General features: G+C 38.7%; 1 protein-coding gene across 2 annotated transcripts in view; it reads right to left on the reverse strand.

Moving 5' to 3' along the window:
- The window catches only part of KCNH8 (potassium voltage-gated channel subfamily H member 8), a 196,637-nt gene that overhangs the window by 106,484 nt on the left and 67,661 nt on the right, over positions 1 to 22,492 (reverse strand). For both annotated transcript variants that reach the window (XM_089532959.1, XM_089532958.1), the window contains exon 2: positions 5,508 to 5,741. In XM_089532959.1, coding sequence (XP_089389085.1) covers positions 5,508 to 5,741 — 234 coding nt within the window. The remainder of the gene's footprint in view (positions 1 to 5,507; positions 5,742 to 22,492) is intronic.

Below are 22,492 nucleotides of genomic sequence, written 5' to 3' on the forward strand. Positions count from 1 at the left end.
AATAAACCATAACCTTCTACACATAAAAAAAGAGATATTTTTGGCTTGAGGAACTGGGATGGAAAGGAAAGTTGAGAAAGGAAAACAGCAGTTCATTCATGCTTTCTTTAGGATGCTGTTATTGAGCTCTGAGATTATTACAGCCCTATCTTTTCATGGTTTTTGACATCTTTCCTATGGTTTTAATCTAGGGGACATTCATTAAAAGGATTCATACAGTACATCTTTTAAAAGGTGTCATACCCATATTCTTTTAGCTGAAGCAATTTTGATATTTCTGCAACACAGTATGCTTATTGTCATGCTTGACAGTTGTAATGTTTTCTTACTTCATGATATGAGAGTCTTATCACCTGGTAGAGAAGGTGTCATAAATGCTCACACAAGGTATAACTCAACAGACTTTACTTGTACTTGTGTGGCCAGCTCAGCTAAAAGTCATTCACATTCACTGATATGCCACACATGATTACATTTTAAATGCATAGGTCTTTAAATTTACAGGTATACATATCTCTAGTTAAAATCACAGCAGGAAACAATAGAACTGATTTTTGACTCCTGGAAACTCTGCGTTCACAGTGAACCTCTAATCACCAATCATCTTTGTTAACCAATCCAAATCTAACTAAACCAAAACAGGTAGTTTGTCCCCATTCTTAAACTCAACTTGAAGCCTTCCTTTCATAGCAACTGTAACCAAGGTAGCTGCTACTGTGTTAGACCCAATATAGCAAAGGAAAGCGAGGTTGGTGGCCATAACATCTTTCATGAGTCATTCAAAGCATAAAAACATTTAAAAACATAAACAAACAGGTGAAAATATAATTTGCAGAGGGAATGAAAAGAACCAGAATTAGTACAATGGAGTGACAAGCTATTACATATCTGATGGCATTTCATAATGTCAATCAAAGTGTATGCACTAATAAATTTGTTAGTCTTAAGGTAAGACACTTCACTGCTTTAAGGAAGAATTCCAGAACTTAAGTAGGTCAGGAGTAAGTTAATTTCAAAAAGTCTACTTTAAGTAAAATTTGAATCCCTTTGAATACATACATCACTCTATGTTTAGTTAAATATGGATTCAACCCACTGTACATAAAAGATACAAAAGTAGGATCCCGGAACAAGCTGTACTCTGCCACTGTTTATGTCAGTGGGTGCCATTAGGTGCAACCCTTCTCCCCATCCCCTGGGGGATTTTTTACTAGAATGGAAACATAATATTTATATACCAGCTAGAGCATTTAAGTTAAGGTCGTAAGCTGTGAAAGACTAGGGATTGAAATAGCCCCAGAGGAGACCTTGGAGGATTGCACCTTCCCCCACATAGGAAAGTCAAAAAGAGAAAAAGAGAAAGAGAAATCAGGACAGAATAGCCCCCAAGTGCCTCAGGGATATCACCATGTTTTGGGTTTTGAAAAAGGCCTCTCCTGGACCTACATTGGCTCAGAGGCCATGGAAAACGTGGAAGAAATGCACCCCACACTCCCTAGTGGACATTTTGGAGCATTTGGGGGAGAAATGGTGGAACATTTTGCAAAAATTGTTTTTGACCCTTCAGTGGCCCTGGGGGCTTTCAAATACAGTGGAAATGCCATATACACCCCCCTAGAATGAATTTGGGGACATTCTAGAGCAAATAAAATTGACCTGGAGGGGTGCAGCCCGCGGGACATATTTTGTCCACTCCAAATTTAAATTGTTGGTACATGGATTTCATGCCCTTCCCCTTGGCTAGCTCACTGTTTAATAGGGAATCATATGATTGCTACATTGAGTTTCATGAAGAGAATGTAATATATAAATGGAAATGAATGAATAAAAGAAAAAATAGATTCAAGATTCAAGGCCTTCAGTGACACTGAAATCTAAAGAGCTACTTAAGTATCTCTGAATACCAAATACCTAAGTACAGTATCTCTGAATACCAAGAAAATTAGCAATAGCAATAGTAATAGCAAGCACATTTCTATACCAATGTACTAAGCGGTTTACAAAGTGTAAGCTAATTGTCCCCAAAAAGCTAAATCCTGGCCTAAATTAATATCATCTAATTTCTGAAATTGGCAGGTACACCACTCAAAGCTCTTCTTAATCTTTCCTTGAGATTTAATCAGTTCAACCAGTAAATTTTAAAGCTATATCCAGTCAGGTCAGAGATTAAAATAACTGACACTGTATATGAAAAACTTTATGTTTGCTTAAAAGATTTAAGAATGTGAAATAATAAAAATAAAATGTGAAACATGCTGACAGTTGTATAAGGCAATCAACAGAAGATACCATAAAGATTTCACACTGAAATTAGACTTTTGAGCTTTAGTCTCTTCAGATAAAAAGCAATTCAATTTTATTAAATTATATGATGAAAATCTAATAGTAGTAAAATATATCTCCCTAAAGCCATTATGCTCACTATATTTCCTGACAGTTATTGCCTAACACTCTTGTGTGCTTATTATTCAACTTTTTAAAATGTTATATATTAGGTATTCAGGTAAGTGCCTGAAATAACTATTTGGTAGCATGGAAAGCCTGCACTCAAAGTCTCATGGTTGTCAATTAGAGAACTCAAACTTGCTACAGGTTCTAAGTTTGAAATTACAGAACAGTCTAACATTATTCCATACAATTTTTTACTGTTATGTCCCAAGGCTTTTTGCCTTTTCTAAAACAGCCCATAAAATGGAGTGCACTGTACTTCATATGAAGAATTATACATTCTTGAATTTCATTTCAAGAGGCAAAAATATAATAAAAGCTCTTTCCCCCATTTTCTTTCTTTGCCAAGAAGGAATGGTTCTGTAAAGCCACAATTCCTTATTAATTTTAATGCTGCTGCTGCTACTTCGCCAAGCAGGTTACTTGTAAGTAATGCTGAAGAAGAAGAGGCCATGTTGCCCTGACCCTTATTTCACATGATGTTCCCCTGCTGCCATGATATATCCTATTTGTCCTGAAAAAACTGATGGCAACTCCACTCACAGTCATACACTGGTGGAATGGATTTGTCATTGAAAGCTGACATATACCAGGTCAGACTATTTTTCATTCTACCCCACTTCTCCATGCTTGTAGAAAGAGAATAGTTCTTCTTATCACATGTTACATGATCCTTTGAAGTTACCATAAATGTAACACAGTATCTTCTTAATGCAAAGCATCCAGTCTACCATTTACCTGTGATCCCTTCCTTCCCAAAGCAGCCAGAGAATGATCTCATGGGTCTCCGTTTACACAACCACATGTATTATTTCAGTTATGAAGCACAGAACTAAACTTTTTCTTCTCTCCCCCAACCAACCATTCCATGCTTAACAATAGCTTCTACAATCTTGTTTGCACATGTTGCTAAATATGCTAAATTTGGGCACGTGATGCTGAATCTATTGATTTGGAATATCCACCATTTCATGATTATGCAAGAAAACAGGGTAATGTATTTTTAAAGTAAAAATAAAATAACCTGGAAAATTTGTATCTATGTATATGCCCAACTGCTCCAATTATAATTTAAGAAGAAAGAAAAGGGAGAGAAAAAGATGTTGTAGTCCAGTGCCAGCCTACTGTGTCCTAGAATACCTACGGTGATCTAGATGCTAATGCTGGCTTGCCATTGCTTGCATCACCTGCCTTTCTCTGACTGATCATTTTTGTTCCCCTTGATTGTGGCACCCTGAACCTTAGCCAGTCCTAGGTATATTGCTCCTTCCCTCTTTGAACTTGGAAACCTGAAAAATCTTTAATCAAATGAGTTAGTGATGTTGGGCCCCCCTAGTTAATTGAAATGTGAACTTCCTTCTTTGGTATGAACATGCAAGTTTCACGGAAGTGATTGTCTTCCCTCCTAAACTGTAATGTTTAGTCACTGACATTACACTCTAGATGAAACTATCTATTGTGTCTAGGGCTTTATGCTTTTCAGTTTTTTAAACAGTTTACAACAGTTCTTTTTTGGAAGGCAAAATAATAATAAAAAAACTTTATATAATAAGTTATTGCCTGTAGTCCATTAGCCTTGTAGAGGCTGTAATTGGCAGTGTGAAGTGCAAAAAAGAGACAGTGTTTGGAGGAAGAAGGCTTAAGTCACACAATTCAGATCAAGCACATACTTATTTAGGCAGAGATGTGCATGAGAGGTAAGGCATGAGCATCAAAGCAGATTTAAGGCAGAGATGTTCAACTGCAACTCACAACAACCACTGTTGGCATAGTAAATGGAGCTTATTGCATGGCTTAAAAATGTGACTTACCTTGCCTGGTTTGAATCTTCTTCTGGGATGCAGCTGGGTATTATCTTTTGCATTTTGGTGCTGATGCCACCTCCTGGCTGCATCCCTCCTAAAATCTGGCTCGAAGCTGTGCTCAGCTGGCCGGTTTGTAAAGTTGGGAAGCTCCTAACTGTGCAAATCAGCCAGCTGAGTGCAGCTTCTAGCTGGGTTTAGGCGGGATGCCCCCAGGAGGCAGCATCGCCGGCAAAATGCGAGCGATAATACCCAACTGCATCCCGGAAGAGGATTCAAACCAGGCAAGGTAAGTCTCATTTTTTAGCCATGCAATAAACTCCAATGGCAAGAGATGAAAGTAGCTGCAGTCTAACAATGGGTGGAGGCTCATATGTTGCCCCCTTCTGCTCTCAGGGCAGTTCTCTTACAGATTTTGCTATATATTTCTTTGAGCATTTCCACATAATTTTAAAAAATGCTGATTACAAAATGAAATAAAACCATCATCATAAATCAAACATTAATTTTCAAATCACCTCATCTCACCTCTGGTACAGTACCTTTCAGCAGAGGTTGCTCTGCTGTAAACTCCAAATGGTATGTTATCCAGTATATACATATAGAATGAAACAGTTATTATATGTGGATGAGTCTGGGATGAAAAAGATGAGCAGAAAGGTTGACTTGAAGCTGCCCCTTCCAAAGATGGATTGGGGCCATGGCAAACACACGCCACTGCCCCAATCTGCCTTGAAGATGGCTGAAAAAGGAGTAGCAAAGATCTCCTCCTTTTTCAGCCAGGGAAAAGGCAGCTTTTCCCGCCCCACCACAGTGGCAGATTCAAGCCATTCCAGCAGCATGCAGCGTATAAACACCACACTGCTGGAGCGCCTTGAAATCACCCACATCTCGGTGGCCACCCAACTTCTGGGCAGCTTCAGAGCAGTGTAGGAGAATGCAGCATATAAACGCTATGCTACCAAGCCACATGAATAATGGCTTTACAGCCATTACAGTCTGTTCTGGCCTTTTGTGAAGTTCAAAACTACATCCTTCCATAAAGGAAAAGTTGCAACACTTTGGAATATAATTCAATTAATTTAGCACAACTTCACAATACAGTTTTGGAATATGGCCTCACTCATACAGAGATCTGAATATTCAGATGAAAAAGGAATGCTTAAATAGAGGTTGCATAACAACATGACTGAATAATGGTTACATTCACTGTGTGCCTGGAAGCAATTAAGCAGTGATGAATGAAATAATACTCACCGTTCTTTTTATAAAACATTATTTCTCCTTTGAATTCTATCTTTTCTTCCAGTGACTTTTCAATTTGAAGAATCATCTGCTCATTTGTTTCAGCACCATATAAAAATTTACAGCTGCAGCTCTTCTGCATGACTTCTGTTCGTGCAAATCCAGAAAGCTCACAGAAGCCATCGGAACAGTAAACTATTGGGAATCCTTTAGCCACCTGAGCATTTGCGAGGATGAAGTTACTATCTGTAGAAAAAACACAGAAGTAAGATGTCTATAAATGGGCTTGCATTTGTTCTCAACAATGTTGTATCCAGTTATATATTACCTTTAGAACTCTGGTTCAAAGCAGAGGTATTAGCAGAACTCCCAAATGCTTGCCTAAAGAAATATAGAGCTCAGTACCATGGTCCCTTCATATCTGTTGGCGTTTGGTTCCAGCCCCCCCCTCAATCATAGATACCAAAATCTGTGGAAGATCAGCCCATTATATACAGTGGTGTAATAAAATGGTGTTCCTTGTATGAAATGGCAAAATCAAGGTTTGATTTTTGGATTTTTAATATATATATATATATATATATATATATATATTCAAACTGTGGATGGTTGAACCTGTGGGTGCAGAATCTGTGGATATAGAAAGCTTGCTGTATTTGAATGAAGTTGCTGAAGTTTGTGATACATTCAAATACCTTTTTGGAGGACAGCAGCTTCCTGCTACCTTTATAGGACTTAATGATCTTCTTCCTAAGGAAGCACAGCCATTTATTTCCCTCTTACCTGCCTCCCCCCCGCCACTACAAATAGGATTAGTGAAATAAATTAGTTTGAGAATTTCCGTCACAAACTGTAGAATCTGAGGAGATCCATTCCATGATATTTTGTTGCTAGGCATGGAGAAAACAGATTACACCTCATTATTCTACATACAAAAAATAAGCAGATCCAAATGTGAATCTTACTTCAACACTAAAAATGTTGCAGCATTCTTCCCTTGAATATGAGGCAAGACAGGAGCTTAGAAGGTCCAGGGCAGGCCATGAAGTCAGTCCTAAGTCAGTGTGGATTTCAGTCCAAATATTAAAGGAACTATACAAGGGGCTGAACTAATTTGGGAGATAGGGTTCTGTTAATTGAGTAATTCCTTTAAATTTAGTACAAAATCCAGAGAGGATTAACCAATTCACTGGCCTGGAAGCCACTAGCTGCCACTTCTTGTGACATTCAATCTCTATGTACTCCTCACGTCTCAGTATCTGTCACCTCAGGTGGGTTTCTCATTTTCTCTTAGAGCAAGTCTGGTCCTGCTTTTGAGAGTTTGTCAAATAAGCACATCACTATTTAATATCAATAAATTTATGAGCAGTAAAGAATGATGAACTACAATATCCAAACTTCCGAAGTTGCAAAGCACAGCTAGTTTCAGTGCAACAGATTTGCAGTCTTAAAATACCCTTTCATCTCTGGAAATTACAGCACAATATTTTTTGCTGGAGAATGAACTCCCACAAGTTGCATGTTGCCTACAAGATGAAAATTCTCACCCAAGGATGTACAGCTTCCTCAGACCTACTCCTTTCAAGGCCATCATCTCAAATGAGAAAAGGACAGGACTTGCATTCTTCAGCCAGATGGACACAAGAACCAGCAGGTATGAGATAACTATCAAAGATCTCGGGATATGTGAAAGACTAGCTATTGGCCCTGAGCTAGAGAAGTTTATTCGAAAAAGACTGTGACAAAAGGAGGTTAGTCTGATAAGACAGCCAAATTGGAAGGAGTTATTTATCTTCAGCTGTATGTCTTTTGCAAAACTCTTATGATTAATGCTCTCTCTCTCTCTCGGCTAATTACAGTCTAATTACAGAAGAATACCTGAGAATATATTAAAGTAATATATGCATAAATGAGCCATATGACTGTATATACTGTAGGCCCTTGGTAACCACTGGTGTTTAGTTGCAGGACCCCCCGTGGATACCAAATTCCATGGATGCTCAATTCCCATTATATACAATGGTATAGTAAACTGGTGTCCCTTATATAAAATGACAAAATCAAGATTTGCTTTGGGGGGGAGGGATTTAGAATATTTTCAAACTATTGATTGTTGAATCCATGGATGCATAATCTGTAGATATATAGGGCCAACTGTATCTCTATATCTGTATAGTTAAAAAACAAAGGATATTTAAAAATATAGAACTTTTGCACATATACCCTGCATAGAACACATATTCTTGCTTTTAAAATGAACAGTAATTTATTTCCTTGTATGAGCCAACCCAAGTTTTAAGATCCTGGAGGGAGACTTTCTCTCAGTCCCATCACCATCACAGGTATGTTTGGTGAGGACATAGGAGACAGCCTTCTCAGTGCCTGCTCCCAGACTGTAGAACTCTCTTCCAAGGGAGGTTTAGTTAGCTTCCTCTCCGCTGTTTTCCTGCCAGAGGCTAAGACTTTTTAAAATTTAGGCTGGCCTAAATTACATGGCAGAATGGATTTTTAAAAAGATGTGTTATGCTATACCTTTTAAGATACGTTGTAATGTGTTTTAAACTGTTTTAACTATGTATTTTTTAAAATAAAATTGTTATTTAATTGTTTATTAAACTTAACCCTATCACATGGGGTTAAAAGTGTGGCTTATCTTTCCCAAATGCAGTGTTAATTTGGGAGGCAGTTGGTTTCTATCACACATTAACTGTTGCTGAATCACCACTTGGGTCCGTCCCAGATGCAGCCCGGGTCCTGTAAGCAGCTTCTGCGGCCCTTTTTTGAAAACGGAAGCTTCCAACTTCTAAAAATGGCCACCAAAGCAGCTTAGATGATCCAGCCTGCATCTGGGATGGACCTGAGTGGCAATTTGTTGACAATTTATGTGTGATAGGAACCACCTGTCTACCGAATTAGCACTGAATTTGGGAAAGGTAAGCTGCTCTTTTAATCCAATGAGATAGAATCCTATATCTGCACTTTTAAATAAGTATTGTAAACCATTTTGGGAAGGTGTATTGAATGAATGAATGAATGAATCACTTAATTGAGACAGCACTGATGATACTGTGGATTGCTTTAAAAAAAACAACACCAAAACAAATAAATGGGTACTATTGCAAATCAAATTTGCACTCTCCCTATAAGCCCAGACTGAGACTGTCACATTTTGGTCATATCATGAGAAGGGTTGACTCCTTCAAAAACAACAACAACAACACAAAAATGCTTGGTAAGATAGAAGGCAGTAGGAAAAGAAGAAGACCACACTGCAGATGGATAGATTTGGTTGTTATATGCTTCCAATAAGAAACAAAAGAAAGCAAAATAAAGTTTAAAATATGATTTCATAAATTCCCGAACAAAAAGCAAACACACTTTCTGAGGTTAGTCATAACAGTTAGCTCATCTGTTCACTACCCACTCACTAACCAGGAATGTTCAAGCCGTTGCTGGAGTCCTCAAACTATCACTTTTGTTTTCCTAAATGGAAAATGAATATCATTATCAGTTATATGAGTCTGTGTGCTGATTCTGCTGTCAAAACAAAATCAGATTCCCCTACTAGTAAAAGAATTAAAATCATATGCTTGCCATGCAAATTGATGACAGCACTGCTACATAAGAGCTAATGATCATGTATCTAAAAAGCATCTGCAGACTACAAATTAATTTATTCCTGGGTTTCCTATTGTTTAAAATACAATTACCTACTGCAGAGTCATTCATCCTCTAAGCTAATTCAATGTGAATTATATGAAGCAGAAAGAACACTGAATAGATGAAAGGGATTCAGGGGCTATGCTAACTAACTGCAAAAGGACTTACATTATGTAAGGGATGCAAACAGAAAAGAATGTAAATTAAAATTATATCAGGATCAATCTGATATACTTTAGCAAATGCCCTAAAACCAAAGCATTTGTCTAACCATAGTCCTGCACAGCCCCCAGCTGTATTTCAAAAATTATTTACTTACATATTGTGTCTTCATAACATGCTTAACTAAGTGGAAGGAGTGCATATTGTCACCAGAGCTTAAAACATAGTGAAGCAGGCAATGGTGTCCTAGCATTACACAGAGAGAGAGAGACTGTTGTGCTTTAGGGGTGTTGTCTCTAAGTGTAGCCTGTGCTTCCATTTAATCAGAAGGCTCCAGAGTTGTGCTTTCTTGGTTCAATTTCAATTTAATGCATTATGCATAGATCTAGCCCATGGTAGGCACTAAATAAATGATGATGCTCATAATAATATAATTAAAATACTACCATTTAACAAGATTTTGGATGAAAATGTAAATATTAAGTCTTGTTGGTTAGATTTCTAATCTTGTCTGACACCATGCTTAACTCTCTCTTTTGCTAAATTGATCAAAGCTTGCGATAGTCCTTCAGTTATTTAGAATGCAATCATGTCCCTTTAGTCTTCTCTTCACCGGGATGAATATGTTCAGATCCCTCAATTGTTCCTCATCTGTATTGTTCTCCATATCTCTTTTAATCTTTGTTGTCCTTCTGTGAATCTGCTCCAACTTGTCTATATCCTTTTTCAATTGAGCCCATAAAACTGAATGTAGTATTCCAGGTGAAACTTGATTAGGGGCATGTCTGCACCGGCTACTGAATCTGGGGCCAATCCAGAGCATTATGCCCCAGACTATCCCCTGACTGACCACACAAACTGAGGCAAATTTGGTGTGATGCCACATTATTGTGCACATGGGTGAGCTGTGCCAACACTGCGTCAGCCCTGGTGGCTCACCCCGTTTTTGGAAGCAACAGTACTGCTTCCTCATGGGTAGGAACTACCTGTAAAGCTTGCCTGGTGTGCCATCACTTCTGCTGAGGTCAGAAAAGGCTGCCCAGACATGTGGTAAATTATTACTTCCCTTTACTTGGGAAATGGAAATACAGCGGACCCTTGCTATACGCTGGGGTTTGGTTCCAAGATCCCCCATGGATAACAAAATCCGTGGATGCTCAAGTCCCATTAAATATAATGACATAGCAAAATGGTGTCCCTTATTAAAAATGGAAAATAAAAGTTTGATATTTGAAATTTATACTTTTTTTGAACATTTTCTAACTGTGGATGCTTGAATCTGTGTATAAAAAATCTGTGTATAAGAAGGGCTGACTGTATACAAAACCAGAGTCTTGGTTTTGTCCCAGGACACTCCATCCTAATGTCATTGTGGCAATTTCAAAGACATTTCAAAAGAAGCTTTGAACAAGAGAAAGCTGAATTGATCAGAATACATTCTAATGTATCCCCAAAGCTAGGAATCCAGACAGTAGTTTCTTAGCATACTACATAAACCAATATGCTGATTTTTGCAACATTTTTATGTATGGTCAAATTTTAATAAGCCTACAAGATGCACTGTGTTTCAGCACAACAGATTAAAACAAGCTCTGTTAAAAAAAGAAGAAACCTCACTGTTTTACTGCTTTAGAGATAAAACTGCTGAGCAGATGTTATATAAGATAACAGATGTTTAACATTTGTTATCAGCTTTACATATTAGAAGGATTTGTTATGGACAGGGTTAATAATGCAAGTGTCTTTTGCTGTATCTAGTTTTGCTATGATTCTGCCCATCCGCAGCCACAGTCATATATGCTGTCCGCATGTATTTGAGGCTCTAATATTAACTACATTCATATGAGGAAGCATATTTTAACCCACAAAAGTGCATGCTAAAATAAGCCTGTTAGTTTTAAAGGTGCTACAAGATTCATTGTTGCCTTCTAAAAGCTTGTGGTGCTACATATATGCACTAGGAAATAATTTAATGAGATTTACAGATTAATAATGGATTCTAATATTAATGTAAGATCTTATACTAGGGGTGCATAGCTATGTGTCTTCAGTTCTTTATTTATTGCACTTTTACTTCTATAATATCTCACCTGGATATGGCCGAAGTAGAGATTAATTAATTAATTAATTTGTTTTATTTATATACCGCTATTCCAAAGATCATAGCGGTGAACAGCAAGTAAGCTAATTAGCAAGTAAGATAATCAACTATAGATTATCTATATGATGATGAACTATTTGAAAGTAATAAGCTACGCTCAGTAGGAATGTTAATTCTTATCCTCACTGATTTTATACACTTTTATACACTTATGATGGATATCTTAGTCACAACTATAGAATCAATAATTATTTTATTTATATGAGTATGCCCAATTGTAAAATATAGTTTTCTTCCTTTGAATGTCTATTCTTGGTAGAGTTTAACATTTTCTTTATATATGTAAAAATATTATATAATTTTATTCTACTACTACTAATAGTTGGTAAATTTCAACAACCTTTTTTCAGTTGTTAAATACTGTATTGATAAGATGTGTGTATTTGTCTACATAATTTTACAATTCCCTTATAAAGCTGTTAATATTTTTCCACTAAAGTGTACAATGTGACTTAAGTACAGAGTTTGTTTTAAAGCTGTTAAAAGTGTGGAATTTGCTGCAGCTAATAATTGTGGGCAATATTTCTTTTACAGCTACAAAAAGTAAACGAAGTCTAGACTGATTTGAAAATACATATTTCATACTAGTCTTGTTTTAAATCACTCCAAAATGTTTTCAGGTGTCACTTTCAAAACCAAGGTGTATAAATTGCTTGTAAAGTTAGGATTTTCTCAACAGCATAGAAATCGTGTAGTTCTTTCCTTCTGTCCTTTTTTCCTTTTATACCTGCATATTTCTAACTGCTTTGGCATTACAGTCAGAGAATCAGGCAACAAATCTCCACTTTTACATCTAAGCCCTTTTGTGACAAACAGTCATAGCATGAAATACAAAAATGGGAGGGGGGGGGGGGAAATAAGCTTCTGAGACCTAAAAAAAAGGAAAAAGACATTGCTCAAAATATATGTCGGAAGTTCTGCTCAGAAAACAAAACTCTCTCTTTCTGTCTCTCTGTTGGCAGGAGAGGAGGAGATGGACAGAGAAAATGTTCATTAATTTAACATCGCTCTTACAAGAAGCACTTTGTTACAAACTTTATTCTCCATGGCCTAATGAAACTCATGACCTGAATGCAAATTAAGTTAATAATGTGGATGAACCCACAACAGGATTTTAAAAAACAACAACCTAGGTGCATGAACATAGCAGAGTGATTTCTATTGGGACCACTGTAGGTGAAACAGTGAGGTTTCATTCTTTATTTTTAACTGTGACACTAGCAGAATTAACTTTGACTTGCAGATAGTAATTCATCTCAGCTGGCAGGTCCCACTGGGACTAATGGAGACATTTTTTAAAAAAATGATGATTGGTGGATAGTGAATGGTTTTCATATGGACTGAGACTTGGGCCTTCATAACAAGCTGCTAAACGAATCGTTGACCTCAGGGTAAAGAGATTTTAACCCAGGGTAAAATAGCCCTGTTTTTCGCTGAATTTCTAAAAAGCTCAATGGCAAAATTGGGCTGTTCAGACAGCCTTCTCCCATGCTCCTTACTTTTCTGGATGCAGAAATGGGGTGCCTGGCCACATGGGTGAGTGGGACCTTCTCAGATGGATTGCATGCCAGAAAGGTAAGGAGTGGTCCTGGGTCTTGGATTCACTCAGGGACTCTGCATAAACACTCACCTGTCCCATTACCAACCCAGAGACTAACCTGGGGGAGCACTGGGCTCAGGCTCCACCCATTCTATCCTTCTGTGTCTACTCTGGCCCCTTCTGAGGCTTTTCCGATTTGTTACTTAGGGCCACCTCTATACTATCACTAAATTTTTATAGCAATTCTCTACAAAAAACAGATTCAGTGTGTCCTTTTTAGATATTCTCCAAGTGGAAAGGCTGCTCTTGCATAAAACTCCTCTCATATTCCTCTGAAACTTGGCAGCCTTCATAAAGTCAGGTGTAGCAACTATGCCTGCAAATTTATTCCATTTCTGCCAAGATTTTTTTTGAAAAGTTATTAGCAGTTCCATTTAAAAAAAAAAAAACAGAATGTAAATGAGTAAATCACAACAGGCGGACAGACGCAGCAGATAAGGGAGCAACTGAATAAAACTGATAAAACAATTGTTGTCTAACAAGAAGATTTGATGCCATATGGTGAAAAACTGTTAAGAGAAGGCACAACACTGCACTAAATCAGTAAAAGAGACAAATGTTATATCTGAAGGTTCTATTCCTATTAGAATTTCACATGCATCTCATTTCAGTGCTACTTCTGCAGAAGCAAGACATGTTTAAAGTATGTATTCATTCAATGTATAATGTTAATAGCTGGTTCATGTAAGTGCTAATCAAAAAGGGCTGAACTTTCACCACACATCACCACAATACAATCAAAAGAATGCACATTGTATAGTGAGCATTCATAAGTATAATATCCCAAATTTCTGTGAACTTTCCATCCCCTTTTGGAGGTAAAAAGGAAAAAAATGCATGCATTTATATCTGTAGTACTCTTTAATTGCTCAGTGCTCATGGATATAGTATCTGTGTGTGGAGAGACAGCAGACACCCAAATACCAGCACATACACCACTGATAGGGTGTATCAGAAGGCTGCCAATGACACTGTAGCAGTTGCCTCAGTAGTAAGCCATAACTGGAAGATGTGTCAGTATCTAGGGAGCAGGACTAGTCAGTATATTACAGAGAATTTCTTCATGTATTTGGTGAGGATGGGTACTAAACAACTGAAAAGGCTTAAGCTACACTTAAAGTTATTTACCACTGTGAAAAACCTTTATTTAAGAGAAGAGACTACTTTTAAAAAAGAATACAGAGAAACAGAATGGTTCCCAATTAGCAAAGTGATCGGGCAAGGCTACAGCCAATCACACTACCATATTTGTTCAACCTGTATGCAGAAAATATCATATGAAAAGAAAAATATTATATGACTAGCAGAAAACATAACAGACTTGGAAAAATTATTAAGGAAGGTTAAAGAAGATAGTGCAAAGGCAATGAGAGTCAACTCTATTCAGAAGTAAATGAGATGGCAAAAATACTCTGTTTACAATTTACCTATTAGCACATCAAGTTATCCAACAACTTTGTGTTGTAATATATTTGAATTCATGCAATACAGAACATAAATATATAAAACAGAAAGGCCGTCTTCCTTCATTTTATTTTATATTTTAAGGAATGTTTCACCCATCACTCTGTCTTTTAATATTAACTTAATTGGACAAAGTACCTACTGCTTCAACTCAGTGCATAAATATGTTTAAAACAGGGACGTAGCCAGGATTTTGGGAAGGGGGGGTCAAGACTAAGTGCCACCATTTTGAGAGGCTAAGAGCCCCCTCCAAGACACAAAAAGAGGGTCGAGCGTTTACCCTCGACGGCACCATTTTAACTTCCGTTATGGCTTCGTGCTATGGAATCTTGGGATCTGTAGTTTTGAGGAACTGTTGAGTCATCTGTCAGGTGCCACAACAAACTACAATCCCAGCATTTCACAACATGGAGCCAAGGGCAGTTAAAGTGGCATCAAACTGGATTATTTTTTCAGTGCAGATGCAAACTGAGTCCTTCCTCTGAAGGTGTTTACATCAGATAAATTCAGCTCGATAAAGCAAAGTGCGGCTGCTCGAGCAATGAGCGGCAGCCACTCTGTTCATGCTCAGAGACACTCTGCTCATGCTTTGAGACACTGCATTCCAACTTCTGAGCTGAGCTAAGAACCCAGGCTGCATCCACACAACATTTCATTCCCACTTCCAAGAGGGATTTTTAATTTTAAGACACACACACACACACACACATACTTTTTAATTCCAAGACATATCTATCTATCTATCTATCTATCTCCCATAATTTTTAATTCCAAGCCAATATACGTTCCTTTCTTTTTATAATAAACAAACTCCTTTAAGAGAATCCTATTTTGGGAGAAAGGCAGGGTATAAAATCAATCAATAAAAATTATAGTGCAATAGTCCATCAGTGCATGGCTTGCATTATAAGACTTTATACCTTTATACATTTAAAAGCAATTAAAATCACAGTAGGCTCAGAGTGCTATAGAATCATGGAATCATAGAGTTGGAAGAGACCCCAAGGGCCATCCAGTCCAACCTCATTCTGCCATGCAGGAACTCCCAGTCAAAGCACCCCCAACAAATTATGTAATGGAGGTATCCATCTACATTGTAGAAAGATATACTATAGATTAATGCTATGCAAAATCACCACCTTGAGTCCGTATATTGGGAGAAAGGCGGGATATAAGAAAATAACAACAACAACAATATCTGGGTATTGTAGTTTTGTGAGACATTTAGCATTCTTTGTCAGAGAGCTCTGGTGGCACAACATACTACAAATCCCAGGATTTCCATAGCATTAAAGTAGTGTCGAACTGGATTATTTCTGCAGTGTGCAGCCTTATTAGACTGCAGTTTCCAGCAGTCTGTGGTGCTGCTGGATGATGGGGCCTGCAGTCTAGCATTGCCTGGAGCAGGGCCATAGGACTCCACAGTCCCGATTCATCATCTTAGATTGATTCCATATATTAATTAATTAATCATAAAATCATAGAGTCGGAAGAGACCCCAAGAAGGGCCATCCAGTCCAACCCCATTCTGCCATGCAGGAACTCTCCATCAAAGCATCCCCACTGACATGCTGAAAAAGGGCCAGCTAACTGTATTTTATTCTATTTGTCTTTTAAAAAAGAGAAAAAACAAGGCTGGAAGGAAGCCTCTTGCTTTTTTGCATCACAGACCCTCCTCTTTTTTGTTGTTGCAAAAATCCAGAAATGCATGTTTTTGAAAACATGAGTCCATTCTCAGGAGAAATGTCCAGAGTAGAGTCTGAGTCTCCTTTCTCTGGACTTCTGAAACCTAAATTATTCCAAAAACCCAAAACTGACCCCTGAGAGCATCTGACCTGACCCCAACTCAAGGACACCTGGGGATCCTGAAGGTTTAGATCAATGACTGAATTATTGAATTATACAAGGAATAGTGGTCTCAGGGTTTTGCTGAAGCTCAGTGTACAGAAGCACAACATTATTTTTAAAATATTGTGCATTAAATTACCTTCAGTCTATGTCTGTGAGATGCATATGAGACATACATGGATCCCATCTCCCATTATATCCCATTAGACATACTGTATATAAATATACCAAACTCTGAAAAACTCCAAAATACATCTAGTCCTCAGCATTTTGGGTAAGGGATATTATTATTATTATTATTATTATTATTATTATTTTACTATATTGTATATTGATATAACTGCTGAAAGGAAAGTTAGAAGTCACCTTTTCTTTCTTTTATATTTCCTTTTAGAAGCTTCCTTCCTTCCTTTTTCTTTCTTCCTTTCTCCCCTTCCTCTTCCTCCCTTTCTTTTCTTCAGTTCTCCCTCCCTCCCTATCATTCTTCCTTCCTTTTCCCCCTTCCTTCCCTTCTTCTTCCTACTAGTGTTGCCAAGAAGCCTCGAAGATAATTCCCCAAATGTTTGGCCAGAACTCACCAACCCCCCCCCCCCCATATCTCACCAAATACTTATTTCAACTCTCAAAATTACCATTAAAACAAATCACCAAAATCACACCAAAGGCTCTGAAAAGTACCCATTTTGGTGTGAAAGTCACCAGATTGGCAACACCAGGAAGAGACTTTTATTCTGGCAAAAGCACAAGGGAGGAGGGGGGAGGAGGAGGAGGAGTGGAAGCTGGACTCCGATGGAAACGAAAGGGAAAGAAATCACAGGGACCCACTCCCCCCTCCTCTCTCTCTCTCTCTCTCTCTCTCTCTGAGCTTGCAACTTTTGTTTTGTCTTTCCCCTTTTCCCTCTCCGAGTTCTCCGTGGTTTTGATGGAGGGGAGGAGGGGGGAGGAAGGAGCTTGAATGCCCCCAGGGCCTGAAGGGGGGGGGTCTGCACCCCCAACCCCCCCCCATGTCCTTGTTTAAAACTTGGGTGGTTTTTACAGTTGCAAAATATTATGATTTCTTTTTCTGTGACCATTCTAAGATTTAAATGCCTAATCGTCCAAGACCAAATTATGAGCCAGATTTTAAGAATCTCAAATGTCATACTTTCTCCCTTTCCATTTACCTCTGCAGCGGGGTCAGAAAGGAGGTAGGCTAGCCAAATACTTAATTCTTTGTCCATTTAATAATAATAATAATAATAATAATAATAATAATAATAAATAAAATTTATTTGTATCCTGCCCCTCTGAGAACAATCGGGGCAGCTAACAAAGTTAAAAATACAAAACATATAAAATCCCTGGTACCCTCCCCTCCTTAAAAATGTATTAAATCCAATGCAATGTTTAAAAAAAAACAGAACAATAAACAACAACAACCAAACAAACATAAAAGTTAAAAACTGACCAGAAGTTTTTAACATTTAACATTTAAGAAGCTTTTCTGCCCTTGAAGAAAGTGAAATAAGAGTCCAACTAAGTAATAAAAGAAACTCAAAAGTATGCTGGGTGATACCAAATAGTTTCCAACATACAGTCTCTTCAGGCTGAAGCTGTGGCATGGTCACCTAAGGTGGTGCAACCCCAGCTACAAAAGGAGTGCAAAAACCTGGCTCCTTGTCAGTGATCTGTTGTGAACTGCAGTGACAGCTGGGATCAGGACCATGACATCTGGTTGCTGCAGTCCCATGCCAAATGGGGAGTGGCTGGGGCTGGAGCTGCCAGTCTGCTTGACCCCAGAGTATCTTTAAAGGAAGGATTTATTCTAAGAACATTGTGCAGCAAAAAGGTATCTCTTTATATGAAGAATCATCTTCTTCTTTGGGCACACACAGAAAGTATAAGTTACAGAGTAGATATTTTTGGCCAAAGCAAGAAAAGAATCTAAGGCGGGATACATACCGCCATTTAGTACGTATAGGATACGTACTAGGGTTAGGAAGGGGCGGTGCTTCCGCACCCCCCTAACCCTAGTACGTATCCTATACGTACAAGATGGCGGCGCCCCTTCTACATGGGCGCCGCCATCTTTACGTACTGGACACATAGCGTCCAGACGTGTCGCGGCGCCTATGACGTCGCGAGTCCGCGCCAGGCGCCTCGTGACGTCATAGAGGCGCCGCAAGAAGAAGCTCCGAAATGGAGCTTCTTTTTTGCTCCGCGCGGGAGCTGCGCGGTTTGACTGCTGCAGCTCCCGTGCGGAGCAAACGGCAGCGGCGGCAGACCGCCGCAAAGTGGCGGTTTGTATCCCGCCTAAATATCTTAATGCGACTGGCTAGTATATTTTCCTAATTTCACTTACAGATCAGATGGGATTTGTAGTGATTGAGGTTCATGGAACTGGGACTCCATTATCCAGCTTTGACCATCTTTCCCAAATGGAACTGAAATGTAAGGGTTAGCATACCCTCCAACTGCCTCAATTTAGCATGCACAAATTGATTAATACTCTGTTGTCTCACTTTTTCAGGTGTTTTTAAAATGTCCCAGTTTCTCTCTTTTCCTCCCAGTTTCCCCTTTGTTCTCAGCTTACTTTTGTTACTGCAAACTGAGTTCAGAATGCAAAATGTGTTTGCACTCAACTAACTCAGCAGGGGGGGAGAGGAGATGGCGCAGAATCAAGCCATTCTCTATGGCAAATGCAAACTGCTACAGTTTTTCCTAGTTTGTGTGTTCTTCCATATTAATAATGTTTGCCATATTCACCACATTCTGATATTGTTTGGCCTCATGTGTTCCACTTTTCATGTGTAAAATATTGGAGGGTATGAATTAAACGTGTGTACATGTGCAATCACACCTATTATATGGCAGTGAGGGCAGCAAAGTAGGCCACCTTTGCTGCCTGTCTTTTATACTCAAGCAGTTCTCTGGCAGAGCTAGTCCTAGTGGTGTAGGATATGTTAATATCTAACCTAGTTAGAATCCATAGTTGCCTGCTGTGACCATTTTGCTCAACATTCTGAGGATAAATCATTCACCTCCATGCCGATTTGAATGTTGCTTGTTAGTACAGTGCCATAGGAAATATTCAGTGGACTATTTTTCCCTATCGACCTGTTCCAGTTTTTGCAGTCTGAAAATGCAGACAATCTGCCTTGGAACTGTTGAACCCACAACATGTTCTCTTGGATATTGTCCTTTGTGGCTAATCCAGGCTGACCTGGAGTGCTGATGGTGGTTGCTTTTGTTTTTGTTGTGTACTTTCAAGTCATTTCCAGCTTCTGATGACTATAAGGCAAATTAGCAGAGTGTTTTCTTGGAATATTTTTTTTCAGAGGAGGCTTGCCTTTGCCTTCCTCTAAGGCTGAGACAGTGTAACTTGTCCAAGATCACCCATTGGGTTTCTATGGCTTAGCTGGGATTTGAACCCTGGTCTCTGGAATCATAGTCCAATGTTCAAACCCCAACACCACATGATTACTGATTTTTTATGCAACAGAGTAAGTCTCCACCACTTTCAAAGAGCTGATAGTATCCAAATTATAACTTCTTTATGGTCATGAATACTACCATTTTAGCAATGTGGTTAATGGTGACAATGCAGCTGCAGGCATTCCTGGAAGAAAATCATTATCTTGATCCATTTAAATTTGGGTTCAGGCCCAGAACTGAGACAGAACTGGTCTTGGTTGCTCTAACTACTAACTTTGGAGATAGGGATTGTGGAATGAGAATTTATGACTGGTAGCAGTGATGCAATTCCCAATGGCTTGGTGGGGTTCAATAGGAAGTTGCCTATTGAAGTACCTTTTTCCTATTGAGATTCAGAAGTAATTTCAGTCTATTTCGCTCTAAGCAGGGTCTGATATTTTACAGTGTGTCCACAACAACTGCAAGCTTGCCATCCGCAGTTTGAGCTTCTGTGTACGGCAAGCCCTGGTCTTTTCAATGGGCGTGTGTGCATGCGCTGGCATGAGCAGGAGTGCACACCCATTGAAAAGAATTGGACTTAAGGTCCCGCATTTTTTTGCTACCGGGGGGGGGGGGGGAGGTTCGCAACAGATCCCCATGGATAGCAAGGGTGCACTGTATTTTATTTTAGGTATAGTACTGCAAAGAGGAATACTGCTGTTACTGACACCACTGCTCCTCTTGTATTGCCACTTCTCATCTATCAGGTCAAAGCAGATTACAAAGTAAATCTCACCTGTGTGCTGCAAAGCCTGCCTGGAAGTAGAACTAAACTTTGGACTACCATTTGAAAACACCTATAAACTATAATTTAGTTTCTTCCTGTGTTTCACTTGTCAAAATATGTGACCAGAAAAGCCATATCCTTCAGTACAACTAAACATGAGGTCCTTTGGCCCCATATAGCAATAGCAAGTATACCACTTATCAGTGCACTTAAGCACTCCCTAAGCAGTTTACAACTGTAAGCTAATTGCCTCCAACAAGCTGGGTACTAATTTTAGTGACCTTGGAAGGATGCAAGCCTGAGTCGAGCCTAAGCCCCTGGCTGCTATTGAACTCACACTTTCTTAGGTCTTTTTATAGAAATGAATGTTCATGTCTGGAGAAGACAAAATAATGTTCTTTGTTTTACTAATATAGATAGTTTCTTCTGTTCTTACTGTTGCTTGCTTCTCATAAATTGACAGTATCAAAAAGGTCCCCCATAGTTCGAGGGTCCCTTACAAATTGAGAACTTTGTAGGTCCAGTTGGAAGAAAAAATGAAATCTTTAAAAAGTTAATTCAATTTGTACTTCCATCAGTTATGATTTTTTATGCCAAACCAAGTTATGTGTGACACATTTATGTTCCTAAAGTTACAAAGTGACTTTCAATCTATAAAGAGTGCTACTTTTGCATTTTTTCATGATTTTTTTCATTTTTTTCATGGCTTTAAAATTACAAGAAATTTTACACCCATAAGTAATTCCTGTGTCCCTCTTGATTTTGCTCTATACCCGTAATTCTAAATCAAGACTACAGGGAGATAAAACACATAGAAGCTTGGATCTCCTATCCAGGAAGACAGACCCTGTTGGCTTTGAATACAGCTGCACAGAAGGGAATGGTCAGGAAATTGTACCTTGAAAAAAGACAGACGGAAGCCCTTCTTCAAACCTTTATCAAAATGAAAGGCAGGCAATGGGAGCCTTGGGAGTCGCAAATTCTTTTCAAGAGTTATATTCTGTCATAGTGAGAGCTAAGCCTTAATGTTCAAACAAGCCCATAACAATTCCACATTCTTGGGCTCGAATCAACAGCAAAATAACATTTGTGGTTGCCTCCATTGTTGTGCAGTGCCCACAGATAACCTGGCGTTTAAAGGGAGCCAGGTCAAAAAAATCGCTCACTTGCCGCTGCACTGTTTTTCCGAGAAACAAGCAAACTTGCGTGGGAGTCCTGTTGGGAGGAGATCGACTGCCCACAGCAGGAGACAGAAAGAAAACATTCTTCTGGGTGAGGTGGGGAAGCATTGCCTTTAATCAACATAATTATCTAGGGAATCAATAATGGGTCAATAACAAATCCAAGAATAGGCTGGCGCTTGCTCAAAGAAAAGAGAAAGGCTTTTCCTCCACTGAGAAAGTTCATCTAGTTAAGTTTTTCTTTTCAAGTGGTACACTACGCAATGCAAGCCTGCCCTTCACCCTTGAAGAGGCTTGAAGATTCCCTTTTAAACTTTGTTTCTTACAAAACAAGCCTCAGTGTTCACATGGATCCAATTCCCCAATTTTTATTTAGCAGTGCTGCCATTTGCAATATCATACCCTCCTACTATCTCAGTATGGCAAAAAAAAAAAAAAAAGTTCTGATTAATTCCCTTCCATTCCACTTTTTAAGATGCTTTTGAGATGTTCCAATTTCTCTCTCCTCCTTCTATTTTCCCCCTTTGTTCTCAGCTTACTTCCATTGGTGCAAATTTAGTTCAAAGAGCAAAAGCAGTTTGCACTCAGTTCCGCAACTGGGAGAGGAGAGGGTACAATCTTGTACTTTCACAGTAGGTTCAGGCAAAATCAAGTTTCTGCAGCCTCTCCTAGCTTCTATATTCTTCTTCATAAATCATTTTCACCATATTCTTCCGCATAAACCACTTTTGGTTGCTTGGC

Source organism: Sceloporus occidentalis, unplaced genomic scaffold (assembly GCF_023333645.1).
Source record: "Sceloporus occidentalis isolate IW3139 unplaced genomic scaffold, rSceOcc1.0.p SCAF_7, whole genome shotgun sequence".
In the NCBI taxonomy this organism is placed as follows: domain Eukaryota; kingdom Metazoa; phylum Chordata; class Lepidosauria; order Squamata; family Phrynosomatidae; genus Sceloporus; species Sceloporus occidentalis.